General features: G+C 38.2%; 2 protein-coding genes across 5 annotated transcripts in view; one reads left to right on the top strand and one right to left on the bottom strand.

Annotated features, from left to right (window-relative positions):
• The window catches only part of LOC127442946 (gastrula zinc finger protein XlCGF7.1-like), an 898,889-nt gene that overhangs the window by 25,475 nt on the left and 856,248 nt on the right, over window positions 1–17,166 (bottom strand). The gene's annotated exons all lie outside the window — the stretch shown is intronic.
• LOC127442870 (receptor-interacting serine/threonine-protein kinase 1-like) overlaps window positions 1–17,166 on the top strand; it is an 85,258-nt gene that overhangs the window by 65,985 nt on the left and 2,107 nt on the right. For all 4 annotated transcript variants that reach the window (XM_051701156.1, XM_051701154.1, XM_051701153.1 and 1 more), the window contains 4 exons: window positions 9,525–9,601; window positions 10,608–10,683; window positions 12,896–13,453; window positions 15,700–15,849. In XM_051701156.1, coding sequence (XP_051557116.1) covers window positions 9,525–9,601; window positions 10,608–10,683; window positions 12,896–13,453; window positions 15,700–15,849 — 861 coding nt within the window. The remainder of the gene's footprint in view (window positions 1–9,524; window positions 9,602–10,607; window positions 10,684–12,895; window positions 13,454–15,699; window positions 15,850–17,166) is intronic.

Genomic DNA, 17,166 nt, shown 5'->3' with positions numbered 1-17,166 from the left:
CGTGAGCAACACTGCAGCTCGCACCTGACTGAGGAGAGGAAGAATTACACATCTCACAGTCCAGATGCACTCTAAACTTTCCAAACAGCTTCAGGTGACGTAGATCACAAAGTATGAGGGAATTATAATGCAAAAATACAAAATAAGTAAATACAGAAACTGTAATGATGAGTCAACGGAGTTGAGATCCATGTGCAGCTTTTAATAACAATAAACGTAGTTATACAGACAAGCAGAGGTAAATCACCAGCAGCAGTAATATCAAAGGCAGCCCAGAGGGATATTCAATAACCAGGCAAGAGGTCAGAGCAGGCAGCAGACAATCACAGGTTAAATCCAGATAAAAAAGGCAGTAATAGTAGGCAGGCAGCAATGGATCAAAAACAGAGTAAACAGTCCAGGATAATACACAGGAAATACAACAAATGCTCAGAAATGTCAGTCTGGGCAAAACAAGACTTTGCAATGATAGAGAGTGAGAGTGAGACTTAAATAGCTGAGTAAATGAGAAACATTTACGGGGTACGAGGATTATGGGAAATGGTATCCAGAGAGTTAAAGTCAATCCCCAGGTAATAGAGCCCTCTGGTGGTGAGTGGGAGGAACAACAAAGGCGGGATTCATGACAGAGCATAAAAAAAGATGCATTCATCTGAGAAGAAGCATATAAGATATTTAGACTTGCTTTTAGAGAATAGATCTTGAATATAAGTATATTTTGTCCATACTGCCCTCGCAGAAGTATAACCAAGTGAATTAATACACTTATATAAAAAATACACTTATATTTAAGATAAATTCTCTAAAAAAAAGTCTAAATATCGTATATGTTGCTTCTCAAGTAAATGTATCTTGTTTTAAGGATTTTTAGAAAATTTTAAATGGAAAACAAGACAAAAACACTTGCTAACAATAGGATGTTTTTGCAGTGAATTTCTTTACTGAATTAAACTTAATAAAAAATTGTTTTTTTCCCTTTAATTCAGTGAATGTCATTTAGAGGTATTTTTAAAAGATACCTTTTAAGTCGGGCACAAGCTGAATAATCGGTTAAGGGCTAATGATTAATCATTGCAATAATCTCCGAATAGGCAAATAATCGTTCTAATAATCGTTAGATTAATCGATTATCAAAATAATTGTTAGTTGCGGCCCTAATGTGGTTATTCCCTTGGGAACCCAAAAACGAAGTCTCTCATCTATCCATGTCAGGAAGCATACACAGCGATGAAGGTAATGAACCCAAATGCTGGGACTTTTATTGAAGATGCAGCTGATTACAAGGTGAGTAATAAGCATTGAACACTTGCAGGAGACAGCAGAGGAACAGATCAGGTATGAACAGTAATATGTGATCTTCAAGACAATGGTACAGCAGATCAGAGCAGTGGAAGAACAAACACTTAGGGGTATAGAATACCGTACTAGACGAGGAACTTGAGTAGATGAGGAATGAGGCTAAGAGTCTGATGGAGGCGTGACAGAACTCCCCCCTCCACGGGCCGCTCTGGAGGCCCGAAGCCCCCGACGCCGAGGTCGACCATGTCCACGGGGTGCAGGATGGTCAAGATGCTCATCGTGGAAGGCGGCGAGCAGAGACGAATCTAGAATGTCGTCCCAAGGCACCCAGGATCTTTCTTCGGGCCGTACCCCTCCCAGTCAACCGGGTACTCGAGATGACCCCTCCAGTGCCGGGAGTCCAGGATGGCCCAAACAGCATACACCAGACCTTCCTCCAGGAACAACAGTGAAGGAGCATCACCATCTTCACCAGACTCTACAGAGGAAGGGGAGAGGGAAGGTATGTAAGGTTTGAGGAGTGACACAAGAAAAGTAGGGGTAGTACAATATTGAGGAGGAAATTGGAGCTGGTATGTGACTGGATTTAACGGGGACTTAACTTTCTGCATGAAAGGTGGAGTAGGATGTCCCTGGTGGAGAGCCATACTTTTTGTCCCGGTTGGTATTGTGGAGTGTCAGTGTCAGATGTCTGCATGGCTCTTCTGCCGACAGATGGCTCTTTGCAGGTGAACGTGAGCACTGTTCCAAACCCTTTCACTTTCACGGAAACAATGGTCCACAGCGGGGACATCAGAGGGCTCACCAGACCAGGGGAATGAGGGAGGTTGGAAGCCCAGAACACACTGGAATGGAGTTAAACATGTAGATGGCTGTAGGAGGGAGTTCTGGGCATATTCGGCCCAAGGTAAGTAGCAGTTCCAGTCATGTTGATGGCGGTGGCAGTAAGTTCTCAGGAAGCGGCCGATCTCCTGAATCTTTCGCTCCGTTTGCCCATTCAGCTGGAGATGGGAACCAGAGGAGAGACTGACAAATATGCCTAGGAGTCTAAAGAACGCTTTCCATACCTTTGATATGAATTGGGGACCGTGATCAGATACTATGTCTTCCGGGAGGCCGAAGTTCCAGAAGACATGATGGAACAGTATCTCAGTTGTCTCAAATGCTGTGGGTAACCTTTTCAAAGGGGCCAGGTGGTAGGCTTTTGAGAAACAGTCAACTGTGACTAGATTGCAGTTATGAACATTGGAGAGAGGCAGATTGGTGATGAAGTCCACACCTAGGTGTGACCATGGACGCTGGGGAACTGGAAGCGGAAGGAGTTTGCCGGCTGGGAAGTGACGAGGAATCTGCATCATAGCACAATCTGGACAGGCACAAACAAAGCATTGTACGTCTCGGGGCATGTGAGGCCACCAATACCTGTTACGAAGGACTGAGAGGGTTTGAGCAGGTCCTGGATGGCCAGATCCCGGAGAGGAGTTAAAAGAGTCCAGGAGCTGGTTGTGGAGGGCCGTTGGCACAAAAGTGCGCCCTGGTGGACATTCGGTGGGAGCAGGGTTGGTGGTGGTGGGACCGATGATATAACCCAGGAATTGAACGGAAGCTTGATAGAAGGAGCATTTCTCAGACTTGAGGAATAATTGGTGCTTGCGAAGACACTGAAGAACCAGTTTCACATGGTGAGAGTGATCTGCTAGTTTGGAAGAATATATAAGAATATCGTCTACGTAAATAATTACAAATCAGTGGAGATACTCACGGAAGATCTCATTCATGAAACCTTGGAAGACTGAAGGGGCATTGGCCAGCCCATACGGCATCACCGTATACAGTCTTCTATTCATCCCCCTTTCGGACGTGAATTAGATTATATGCGCTCCTTAGATCAAGCTTCGTGAATATGGTAGCACCTCTCAGGGTCTCTAGAGCAGCAGGAACCAAGGGGAGAGGATATCGGTATTTAATTGTGATGTCATTGAGTGAGCGATAGTCAGTACAGGGTCTCAAACCACTGTCTTTCTTAGCCACAAAGAAGCTGGAAGCCGCAGGGGAAGAGCTGCCACACTGCGGGAGAGCAGCGCAGATTTTGCAGTCCTTGTTGAGACTGAAGGTAAGCACGAGGTGAGTATATAAGGAGTCTGAGATTGCCTAGTTGATTGTTTCCAGGTGTGTTAGTGTGTGATTAATACTCTGGTGAGTAGAATGAGGCTGAGAGTCTGATGGAGTCGTGGCAATCCGGCCCGGAGGAAACTGAGAATCAAATGCCACCCAATTTAGCACCTTAACCTGTTGTTCAAGTTAAAATTTTCTTATCACCCTAAACCACACCTCAAGACTGAATTTGGTCCACTGATTTAAATTTCTGCTTATTTCTATGCCTGCTTTAATATCGCCTAGCAGTGACTGCATAGAAGTTAATGTTTGTGATGTTACTAACTGTTTCCATTTAGATGTATAACTCGAATCACACCAACAAACTAAGGGCCTCATCTGGGCTGCATAAAAGTAACCTTGCAGGTGAGGCACGGATCCTCCTCCTTTTTCTTTTGATATTTGTAAAGTTTTAAATCTAACTCTTGGTTATTTGCTGTTCCATATAAATCTAGATAGTATTCTATCACAATCAAAAACTGTTTCTGTGTAATTTCAACTGACTGAAATAAAAATAGCAAGCGCAGCTATCCGATTACTCATATCTAGTAGAACTATCGCCTACCTAGTCACATCTGAATTTATTGCCTTGGTAATGTGCTCGTAATTACTTTCATAGAGTAAAGATATATCTCTCAGTATGATAATTCCAAGATACTTAATACTTTGCTTGTCCCACTTAAAATTATAACTTGTTTTGAGAGTTTGCGATGGTAAGAAGTTAAGTGACACAGTCTGAGTTTTGTGTATGTTCAGTGAGTAACCTGAGAGAGCCACAAAAGCCTCCAAGGTGGTCATAAACTTTGGTATACTGTGTTCAGGATTTCTCAAATATAGCAGAATGTTCTTCTCTTCCTGGTCATTAATTTTTATACCCTGTACTTTTTTCTTATCAGTTGTGCTAGGGGCTTTATGAAAAGTGCAAATAAGGATGGGGTTAGAGGTCAACCCTGTCTATTTCCTCTCTCCAGTGTGATAGTTTGGGATAAACTACCATTTATCTTTAATCTTGCAGTAGGGGCAGAGTATATTATGTTTATAGATCAAATGAATTCTTCATTAAACCCAAATCTGTATAGCACTTGATATAAATATAACCATCCTACTGAATCAAATGCCTTCTCTGCATCCAGACTACACCCCAATTCCAAAAAAGTTGGGAAAGTATGAAAAATGCTAATAAAAACAAAAAGAAGTGATTTGTAATTTATATTCACCCTTTGCTATATTGAAAGCACTACAACTACACATTATATGATGTTTTTCCTTGTGAATTTTATTGTTTTTTGAAGATGTACAGTAATTTCAAATCAGACGATTGCAATACGCTCCAAAAAAGTTGGGACAGGGGCAATTTAAGACTAATAACCATTTGACAATTTGAAATAACAAGTTGATGTGAAACAGGAGATGTTAAACAGGTGAGGCAGTCGTGTCATAGTATATTGGGAGCCTCCAAAACAGCCTAGTCCTTCAAGAGCAAGGATCATTCGAGACTTGTTAATTTGCCAACAGATGCTTCAGCAAATAATCCAGCACTTTGAGAACAATGTACCCAAAAGACAAATTGGAAGGATTTTGGGCATTTCACCCTCTACAGTGCACAATATAGTTAAAAGATTCAAGGAATCTGGTCAAATCTCGGTGCGTAAACGGCAAGACGAAAACCATTTCTGAATGTGCATGATCTCTGATCCCTCAGACATCACTGTTTTAAAAAACGGCATTCATCTGTAATGGATATCATGAACATGGCCTTGGGATAACTTTAGTTAACCTTTGTTTGTCAAAACCACTCACGCTGCATCCACAGATGCAAATTAAGACTTTACTATGCAAAGCAGAAGCCATACATCAACACTGTCCAGAAGTGCTGCTAACTTTTCTGGGCTGGGTCTCATCTTAGATGGAAAGTAGAACATTGGAACTGTGTTTTTTGGTCTGAAGAGTCCACATTTCAAAAAGTTTTTGAAAAACAAAGCCGTTGTGTTATCCTGGCCAAAGAGGAAATGGGCCAAGCTGTTATTAGCATCAGGTCCAAAAGCCAGTGTCTGTATGGGCCAGGGGTGTGTCAGTGCCCATGGCATTGGTAACTCGCACATCTGTGAGAACACCATGAATGCAGACAGATAAGTAACATTTTGGAGCAACATATATTTCCATCCAGCACCGTCTGTTCCAAGGACGTCCCTGCATTTCCAGCAGGACAACTTCAAACCACATACTGCCCGGATTTCAAGTGCATGGCTGTGTAAGCAGAAAGTGTGGGTGCTAGACTGGCCTGCCTGCAGTCCTGACCTGTCTCCAGTTGAGAATGTGTGGTGCATTATGAAGTACACCATACGGCAATGAAGACCCCGTACAATTGTGCAGCTGAAGACCTGCATAATGGATGAATGGGGGAAAATTCCACTTTCTAAACTTAACAAACTTGTGTCTTCAGTGCCCAAATGCTTAATACGTGTTATTAGAAGAAATGGTGATGTTTCACAGTGGTAAACACTCGACTGTCCCAACTTTTTTGGAGCGAGTTGCAATCATCTGATTTGAAATTACTGTACATTTTTAAAAAACAATGACATTCACAAGAAAAAACATATATAATGTGTAGTTGTAGTGCTTTCAATATAGCAAAGGGTGAATATAATTTACCAATCACTCTTCATTTTTCATAATGTGCCAGATTTTTTGGAATTGGGGTTGTAAGACGGACAGCACTAATTTTGAGTTATATGGCTCATTACATGAAGCGTACATCTTTCATTTTATATGGAGTATACGGAGTGGAAAGCCGAATAGTATGTGTACAGTTTTCCTGTGGGGTTTAAGTCCCTCTAGACATCACTAAACTTTCTCAGTAATTTGTACACCATTAAGGCCCGTGGAGCTACCCTCTTTGTAGTTTTTGTGTTTGACGCGTCCAGTTCGGGCTTAAGATGAATATTTAGATCTCCATCACATTTCAGAATTCCGTATGTTTCAGAAGCAATCATTTGGAATATTTAAAAAAAATAAATAAAAAAAATGATCACTCCCAGAAGGTGCATAAATGTTAAATAAAGTTACTTCTTTATGATCTAATTTACCCCTTACCATTATAAATCTGCCTTCTTTATCTCTAACTTCCAACATAAATACAAAATGTTGTGAGTTGGGAATTAAGACAGCTACCCCCCGTTTTCAACCAGACATGTGATGAGAAAAAACAGTTCCTAAAACCAAACTTTTTTAATTTCTCATGTTCTAAATTTGACAAGTGAGTTTCTTGCCAAAAAAATAATGTTTGGTCTTTTTCTTTTTATCTTTGTTGTAGCTTTACTCCTTCTCACCACATTATGCAAACCATTTACATTGAGTGACATTACCTTATATTCCTGATAATGCATGAAATTCCTTCTAAACATAGACAAAATGTACTTTGGCAACTAGAACACAATCATTTAAAACAAACAAAATATTTAAACTACATAACATGAAAAATAGAATAACATCTTGAAACATGGATTTCCACCATAAAGGTTATACTTATTAAAACCCTCTCAACAATACAGGGGAAATCCTCGCTTAAATCGAGGGCCTCTCTGCCCGCACGAAAAACGTCAATAAAATAACTTTTCTTTCACAAGTAATTGGACCCATTATGTCGGCCTATGTCCGTACATTTTAAATGGGGGATTTATCCACTAAATACATTTTGGGGCAAGAAGGGCGAATTACAGGGATTAGTGGAAAACACAATTCTTTGTAATCATGTGTTCAGATCAAAATAAAATTTAGTCTGTTATTCTTTGCAAATACAGTTTTATCAGTTAATTTAGAGTCAAATACCCTGTAATACCTTTATAACTATCTTGAAGACCTTTATTCAAGATGACGCATTGTCTTTCGTCTGACCAGGAACATGCTGATAATGCCGCAGTCTGTCACTTATCTGTGCCTGACGACTCTGCTGCTGCCATTTAATTGCCACTGTTTTCCAACTCCAAAGAGGTCCTTTATTCACCGGGCCGGTTTGCTCGAAAGGGTCAATCGCAAATCCGTCCTTCCTCAGTTCTGTTGCTGCTTCTTAAGCACTGTTGTAGACTTTATCCAAGAACACTTTTTTTTCGCTGGGTATGGTGTTTGGAATTTTATTGTTCTTGAGAACTCTCTTAACTTCGTGTGGCAGGGCGGAGGGCGGTGCCGGGTCGTGATTCCACACACCCGGCCCCTAATTAGGCTGATGAAGCCCGAGAGGGATAAAGCCGACCGGAGACAGCAGAGCGACAGAGAGAGTGAGTTACGGGCAGCTGCCCGACATCTGTGTGTGTGTCTTTTGGTTTAAGTTTCTCATTAAACTATTATTTATATTATCAAGCCGGTTCTCGCCTCCTCCTTTTCATTGAACTGTGTTACACTTCGCCATACTCTTTCCTGCACTGAAGGACTTCTGTAGTGTAGTTATGATCAAGAAAATTGTTTGGCCCCAGCAAAATATTTCTTTCTTGATCCATGTGGCTCGTAGAACCATCTCCTTTACGCGATACTCCAAGAAACAGATCACCAGTGACCTAGGCAGCACTTCATTACTTGGTTTAAGTGCTCTGTGAACTTGTTGTATAGCAAGTGATCCAGGCCCCGAAGCAGCAAAGCAGCCCTAAATCATGATGCTTCCTCCACCATACTTCACCGTTGGGATGATGTTTTCATGTTGGTATGCGGTGCCCTTTTTATGACATACGTAGTGCTGCATGTTCTTCCCAAACAATTCAACCTTAGTTTCATCAGTCCACAAAACATTTTCCCAATAGCGTTGTGGAGTGTCATGGTGGTCTTTGGCAAACTTCAGGTGGGCAGCAATGTTTTTGTTGAAAAGCTTTGTGGTGTCCTGCCATGGACATCATGCCTGTTTAATGTTTTCCGTATAGTAGACTCATGAACAGTGATTTTAACCAGTTCCAGTGATTCCTTCAAGTCTTTAGCTGTCACTCTGTGGTTATTTTTTACCCTTTGAGTCATCTTGGCTGGACGGCCACTTCTAGGGAGAGTAGCCACAGTACTAAATCGTCTCCATTTATAGACAGTTTGTCTAACTGTAGACAGATGAATATCTAAGCACTTCGAGATAACTTTGTAACCCTTTCCAACTTTATGCAAAGCAACAATTCTTGATTGTAGGTCGTCTGAGATCTCTTTTTTGCGAGGCACGGTCCACGTCAGCAGATGCACCTCCAATCTTGTTTCATTAATTGGATGCCAGGTTTGCCAACTCCTGACTCTTATTAGCATTTGTTGTCATTAGCCTAAGGGTCCACATACTTTTTCCTTCCGACACTGTGAATGTTTGAATGATATATTCAGTATGTACAAGAACAATACAATAATTTGTGTGTTATTAGTTCAAACAGATTGTGTTTGTTCATTATTGTAACTTAGATGAAGATCAAACCAGATTTTGAGACAAATTTATAAATAAATGCAGGTAATTCCAAAGGGTTCACATACTTTTTCTTGCACTGTACTATTCAGCGGTGTCGCAAAACTGCTACTGAATCTACAGAACAAGACATGTGTAGTCTGATTCCCCAACAAATGACTCTTTTGAGCCAGTTTTTTTTTAGTGAATCAACAACTACAGCACAACCAAACGTTTCTTATGAGCCGTCTCTTTTTAAGGAATCAAAAAGACTTATGAATCCGTCGGAGCAGTGACTAGATGAATCTGACTGAATTAACTGACTCAGTCGAAATAAACCTATAACTGTTACTGTGTAATGTGTATTTAAAGCTCATGAGACTCAGTTACTGACTGGTTGTTCATGTGGTAGCATGCTGTTAAAATACACATGAATAATAAATAAATCGTAAATAAAAAAATACTTTTCTTTAAAAAAGCAGTGTCTGTCAAGTCCACTTCCAAATACAAAATGCAATAAAAAAAGAAATTGGCCGGAAACAAATATGACTGGCTGGTTTCTATAAATGATGGAATCAAATTTTAGTTGTCCATATATCCAAAATATGAAGCTACTAAACTGATTATCAATACATTATACTGTACTATTAATAAACTTTTCTTTTACTTTTTTAAGATGGCTATGCAAAAATGTTACCTTTTTACCGGGAGAAGCTGGAAGCAAATGTTGAAGAAGATTTGCAGAGTCTGATGGTATTTTTTTTTTTTTTTTTTTTTTTTTGCAACTCAAACAATTGTCATTTTCTTATGTGTAAAATGAGCTTATTAATAGTGTTGGCCCCAGTCTACACATGTATTCAGTACATTTCTGACTATCATATGGTCCAACTAGCCTTTAGTCACACCTACTTGAACTTAAAGGGATAGTTCACCCAAAAATGATAATTCTCTTCTTATTTACTCACACTTATGCCATCTAAAACTTATATGCCTTTTTTTCTTCTGCGGAACACAAACAAATATATTTTGAAGGATGTGTTTTTGTCTAAACAATATAAGTCAAAGGTGTCGAAAAACTTCAAGTAATCCTTTTGACTCAAGTGGTTTAATCCATGTCTTCTGAAGCGATAAGATCGCTTTGGGTGAGAAACAGACCAAAATGTAACTCCTTGTTTGCTGGTATCATTGTACATCAATAAGACTTTGCAGTGTGTGAATGAGTTTCTCTCATGAGCATGCCAAGGAAACTGCAGATGTCAAGATTTATAATGAATAAGAAATTGTGGTTTGTTTCACACCCAAAGCAATCCTATTGCTTCAGAAGACATGGATTAAACCACTGTAATCATATGGATTACTTTTATCTGTCTTTTTGGTGCTTGAAAGTTTTGGATCCCATTGACTTACATTGTATTTACAAAAACACATTATACATCCTTCAAAATATCTTTGTTTGTATTCTGCAGAAAAAAGTCCAATGGGTTTGAGATGGAATGAGAGTGAGTAAATGATAACATAATTACTGTACAATTTATGGGAGATCTATCACTTTAAATGAACTATCCATACCAAGATCAGGACAGATATGGAATATACTGTACACATTTTATGGGAAAGTAGTGCATTTTTAAATTAGTCAAATAAAATTCACCACATTAAGTGAGAGATCCAGTCAGGCTGACTGAATGTGACATTAGATACTTGTAACACGTGACAGTTGCACTACTATTATTTAATTTAATTAAACGTTCTTGCACAGAGATTGTATGAGGGTCCAGAGGAGCTAGTAGAAAAGATGAAATCGCTCTCAACTTCAGAGCCTTACAGTCCTGAAGGTATGCTGATTTTTTTATTTAATAATGTTTAACAACTTACAACTTTATGGAACACAAGTAATGAATCTCATTGCAGGTCTGAAGGTAAGTTAAGTGGGACAACTGGTAAAGTGGCACAAATAAGGTTTTTATGTGTATATTGTTCCATTACCAAAAATGATCCTTATCTAGTATGGGATGACACAAAGAGGATTTCATAGTTGTGATGCCATTTCAAGGGGCATGCCATACCAAATTTAGACAGCAGTGGCATCAAACACTATGACAAGTAAATAACAAAGTCTTCTGAGGCAAATTATGTATAGGTTAAAATTAAAAAAACATTGTAATGTGATGGGAAGATTGTGGTTGTGATATACTGTATTTTGATAAGGGATACAACAGTGAACATTTAATAGCGAGTTTTTAAATTATTTTCAGAATATTTTGTTTTTTTGATGCAACATTGACACTGTCCCAACAGTGTAAACTGGGGAAAGTGTATTATGGGTAAACTGGGACAGCCATTTAAGCCATTTTAATGGTGTATTTAATGTTTTTGCCCATCAAAAATGCCTGACAATAACCCATAACCTGATAGTAAATAGTTCAGTCTAAAAGATTAACCCTTGTGCACTGTTCAGTAATTTTCGACTGAAATCAATTTTATTTCTTTAATAAAAATTGTATACTTCATCTGAGTGCCCGAGGCTTGGTTACTTAACCTACATTTGCCATCTGAACACACACACAAAAAAAGTGACACTTGTGTTGTTCCTGGTCAGATTTGACCGACTATAGGAAATGGATGGGCGAGACTATAACATAGAGCAGTTTTGGGGGGAATTTGTAAAATAAAATCAATAGTTCAGCCATAATGCAGAACACACAAAAAATTAAGGGGTGAGAGTATAACACATCCACAATACAAAACACATGCACACACACACACGCACACACTCACAAACACACACAGAAATGAATAGGTGAGAATTCACTTTTTTTTTTTTTGGAAGTTGTCAAATAAAATTAATTATTCAACCACAATGCAGAACACACACACACACAAATGAATGGGTGAGACCATAACAAACACACATTCATCTTGTTACAACCAGGAATGAATCAGTGGATCACTGCAGCCATCTACTGGTTATTTTTGTCATGAAATAAATGTTTTTTTGTTTTTTTTTTCACCAGATGGCAGCAATCTGCCCCCAATATATTAGTGATTCATATATTTTCTCCATGTTTCAACTTATAGAGGTGTAGATTTTTACTGTAATGAAATTAACATACATTTGCTTACTTGCATAAGCAAATTAATGATATAATTGAGAAATTTAAAGGTAAATAAGATCTAAATAACATAAAAATCCCCCCACAAATGCACAACAGTGTTTTTACTTTATTGAAGTCTTTCATAAAAATAAAAAAACAAGTTTATTGTTTTCGGTTGAATTTGACCATGAACAAAACAAGTGTGAGTCTAAAACGAACAGTGCACAAAGGTAAAAGGATTAATTTACCCAAAAATGAAAATGGAACACAAGAGAGAAAACTTTGAAGAATGCTGACGCTGCTTTTTTTCCACATTCAAAGCAAGTGAACATGGATTGAGGCCGTCAGTCCCTTCTCATTTTGCGTTCTGGAAAAGAAAGAAAGTCATACATGTTTGGAACAACATGAGGTTGATGATTACAAAAGTTTCCTTTTTAGTAAACTGTCCCTTTAACACTATTTATCATGTAAATTTGCTTTTAACAGAGCTTTATAGCTATTGGCAGGCTGACCCATTCACTATAATAATAATAATAATAATAATAAAGTGTGTATTTCACAATACAGTGGCAGGGAAGAAAGACATTAAATGAAAGAATTAAGGAAAAGGAGAGGTTCAATCAGTTCAGTGAATAAAAGATGAAGGGTACCATATATCCAGTGTTTTTGTAGCCTATATTAAATAAATCTACACCTAAAAGTGTCCTTGATTAATTGAAAAGTTAATCTAAAATTGTAAAGTTAATAAGAAAAAAAGAAAGTTTAATTGTTATTATACATATTATTTATTGCATTTACAATGGCATTTTGTGTTTAACAGAATTTGCACTGTGACAATAAAGTTTTCCCAGTTGGATTAATGCATTATTAAAAGTTGGTCTGAATAATTCATGGTGAATCAATCTGAATGTGAAATTGAAAAATATAGACTCATTTAATGTGTGTATGACAGTTGTTGTGTCAGCAGACTCTTCTCCATCTTCAAGAGACTCTCCAGCACCATTAAGAATTTCAGATATTGAGCCAAAAGAGGCCAGCATTGAAGACCTCAGCTTCAGTCCCTCTGCCCTGGAGAGTGACGCAGCCCCTCCCAGCTCTCTGGACCTAGAGCTGAAACTGGCACAAGAGTACAACTACCACAAGTTTGGAAGTCGTATAGATCAGTCGGACCTAATGCCAAACAGTGTTTTCAATCCACTCCCACAGCAGCCAGCCAGTAGCAGATGGCCTGGAGAGGTTTCTTCTGTGAAGTGCTGGACTAAGTCCACCCCAAACCAAGAGGAGGATCTGCATCTGAGATCTGCAAGTGCATTTGATGCTTTTCCTCGGCCTGAATATGCAAGCCAGACGTCATTGCCGTATGCAGAGTATGACAGGCTCCAAAATCACCATCCACCGTGTGATCGTTTCAAGTCCTGTCCTGAAGGTGGATTACGCAAGTCACTCATGCTGGATCCAAATTCTGACCTGCCTTTAAGATCACCTTTCTTATGTCCTCCATCAGACTCAGGTAACTTAATAGTCATGAATTTGTAACCATTGTTTTCTTTCCTTTTAATAATTAGTGGCACTTATTAAGGCAACCAATGTTTATACTTAAGTTTAGGTGTTTTTCAAAACTTGAACTGCATCGAAAATGAATAATACTTCAAATTATGTGGATTATATAAAAAAACGAATTAAATACTATTTAAATAAGCTATAAAATATATATGTAATTGATGATGGCCGGTCAAACACACTGTACACTTAAACAAATATACTAACTCATAAACAGATGAAAACATCAGTCATAGGGACGATTATAGCATTTTTAAGTGGCCTATTCAGAGTATTTCAGCTATACAAAGTATTTTATGTATTTTATGTCCATCTTAAAACTATTGTGAAAACAAACAGGATTACTGGTACTGTAAGACTTTCTCACGCAACTCCTCACATCCCCACAAAATGATGTTTCATCGCAACCTTAGTAAAAACATTTAGTTAATCAACAGGACAGTTAGAACTGAGCCCTTTTTTTTTATATCTGTCAAATACAATCAATAAATCAGCCACAATGCAGAAAAAACACAGAAATTAAAGGGTTAGACTATAAAACATCCAGAGTGCAAAACACACACACACATAAACACAAGAATGAACTGGTGAGACTAAAACAGAGAGCCTTTCTTTATTTATTTGTCAATTCAAACCAATAAATCAGCCACAATGCTGAAACACACACACTCAGAAATGAGGGGGTGAGACAGTAACACACCCGCAATGCAGAAGACGCTTACACACAGAGAACAAATATCAAAGACCTAAAAAAATTCTGAGTGACCCCAATGTAAGAAAATATACTGTACCTTGTGGGAAAGTTTACGCTTAAATGCAGGTGCCTCACCTTCCAGACAAAACACTGCATCTTTCTGTATTGAAAACAAAGACATTTTCCCACAGCTAAGTTATAAATGTGGCCTCGTCGAGCCTTGCTCACAGTTCTGTAGCAGCACCATGGCAAAAAGCTTTACTGTCCAGGAGATCCTGCTGCCAATTACTGGGTATTATTGTCACAACATGATATTCAAGTCATGTTATTTATATTTTGTTCACCAGATGGCAGCAATCTGCCTCCAATATATGTCACATTCTCATATTTTTGTCATGTTTCAACTTATAGAAGTATAGGTTTTTACTGTACTAAAGTTTTATAAACTGGCTTATTTGCATATGCAAATTAATGGTAAAATATAGAACTTGACATGTAAATAATATCAAAATAGCATAAAATTTCAAAAGAAGTGCATAATTGTTATTACTTCAGGGAAGAAATTGTGTCATTATCATCATCATCAAAAAAAAAAGTTGCTCAAAAATTAACGGAAGGACCAAAGGTAGGGCTCATTTATGAATCCCATAGAAGGGTTAATGTAGTTTCAACTGTGTGGTCTTCATAATTTTTTCATGTTTACAAATTGTGGATTATGCTTTGTTCATACCTATTATACTTGTCCAATAGCCACACTCTTTTCATTGCACTCGCTTTCTCTTCTTGTTGAACGTGATTGACTCGTAATAGCTTGAATAGTTCTGGAATACACATATGAGAGCTAGCAGAAGTATCTAATTTAAAAGCACATTTTGCAAGAGAACGCAAAACTTTTTTTCTCGAGAACACAAAGTTTCTAAGGGAACACAAGCGAGAGAATGCAAAAGCATCGATAAAAATATGAACAATTGTTACTTAAACTATTACTTAAAGCAAATGCTCCTGATTAAAACGAGCCCAAGTACAATGTGACAGTGCGTAGATCTTGAGATAATCATCATGGAGTGACTTTATTTCTGGAAAATACAGTACCTAGAAACCAACTAGAAAACCTCAATAGCCACAAAGCAACAAGCTTAAAATTCCCTCAGAACATCTTAGTAACCACATAACAATTCCTTGTCAACCACCCACAGCACCCTAGAATTGTGATGGCGAGTTTTCAATGGTGAAGCACCATTGACATTTTTGTATTAATCTAGTTTTATCTTTACTTTGTGAGTGGTGGAGTCAAGAGTGTTCTATTCCAATGTACAATAAAATAACTGGAACATCCTATTAAAATGCCTGTGGATTTAAGTTAATGGCTGCTAAAGTCTTTTAAAAGTATTCATTCTTCTTAACAACCAGTTCTGATTATCTGATCAATTGTATTTCTTTTAAAACAACAGCTTACTGTGACTTCACTAACTTCTATGCTACTTGGTTTGCTTGTCCTTCAGGACCATCTGTGTACATCTCGAATGCTAGTGCGATTCAAATCGGAAGTTACAACACAATGAATCTGCGAAGTTCTGAAAAAAGCTTTAACAGGTCATTATCCACTGGATCTGCCAGCAAAGCCAAATATAATGAACTCCTGCTGAAGTATGGTAAGACTTGTGCTAGTCATTCCTGAAGAAAGCCTGACTGATACTAAAAATGAGACAACATAACTAATTGTTAAGTGCTATTTACTGCTATTAATTATATATGCAATATAGTTCCCAAGAATTTCACACACCATTGCACTTGTGTATATGGCTGTGTGACAATAAAGTGATTTGATTTTTTTTGATTTTGATTTTATAGTTTGTAAAGGTAGATGGGAGTTAATTTAATTGTGCTGTTCCTCAAGAAGACACCAGGGGCCAGTGTTTTAACAGTGTAGTGCTTTGCATGTATTAGTTCAGATTTGACATTACTCAAGATTTTTTTGTATGAGGATTAAAAGTTAAGTTAAAGGTTAGACTCCTAGAAGTCTACATTGAATTTTAATATCACTCACACACACAAAAAAAAAAAAACATCTTTGACACAAATCCTATTTTAATTAATTATAATAATAAAAATAATACATTTTATTTGTAGTGCTCTTTTCTCACACCCAAAGCACTACAACACACACACACACACACATATAATGTGTTGACGTGGTGGTGTGTAGGTGAGAATACGAAAAGCGGAATTCTGGAAGTTCTGTAACCTTTTAATAGATTTAGCAGATAAATCTGAAAAATGTCCCTTGCAATAATCAATCCCAACTAACTGATAACGATCTGTAAGATAGGATCTAATACTCGGGTAGCTCAGCGAGTAAAGACGCTGACTACCACCCCTGGAGTCGCGAGTTTAAATCCAGGGCATGCTGAGTGACTCCAGCCAGGTCTCCTAAGCAACCAAATTGGCCCAGTTGCTAGGGAGGGTAGAGTCACATGGGGTAACCTCCTCGTGGTCACCATAATGTGGTTCGTTCTCGGTGGGGTGTGAGGTGAGTTGTGCATGGATGCCGCAGAGAATAGCGTGAAGCCTCCACACCAGGATTGAGGCGAGTCACTACGCCACCACGAGGACTTAGAGCACATTGGGAATTGGGCATTGCAATTTGGGAGTAAAAAATAGAGCATTGTAACAGAGCCAAGTCTCTGTTATTTAAAATAAAAAGAGTCCCTGGTGTGTTTCAGGCTTGTTTATGATTAATAGTCCTGTGTTACACTCCAAATCTTTTTTCTTTTCTTTTTTTTCTGGTTATTATTGTGATATTGGTTGAACTATAAACTGCATCTGGTATTTTATTTATTTTTAACTCTTGTAGCCTCTGTGTCTGTACCCGTCACAGTATGCAAAGACTCAAAGACTTCTATGAAAATGCCTTTATTATGAAAAGAATCTATGAATCTAGAATCTATGCTGTAACAAGTCCAGTAATA

This window comes from Myxocyprinus asiaticus, chromosome 6 (assembly GCF_019703515.2).
Source record: "Myxocyprinus asiaticus isolate MX2 ecotype Aquarium Trade chromosome 6, UBuf_Myxa_2, whole genome shotgun sequence".
NCBI lineage: Eukaryota > Metazoa > Chordata > Actinopteri > Cypriniformes > Catostomidae > Myxocyprinus > Myxocyprinus asiaticus.
The sequence above is the reverse complement of the archived record's forward strand: the minus strand, read 5'-3'. Positions and strand labels throughout refer to the sequence as shown.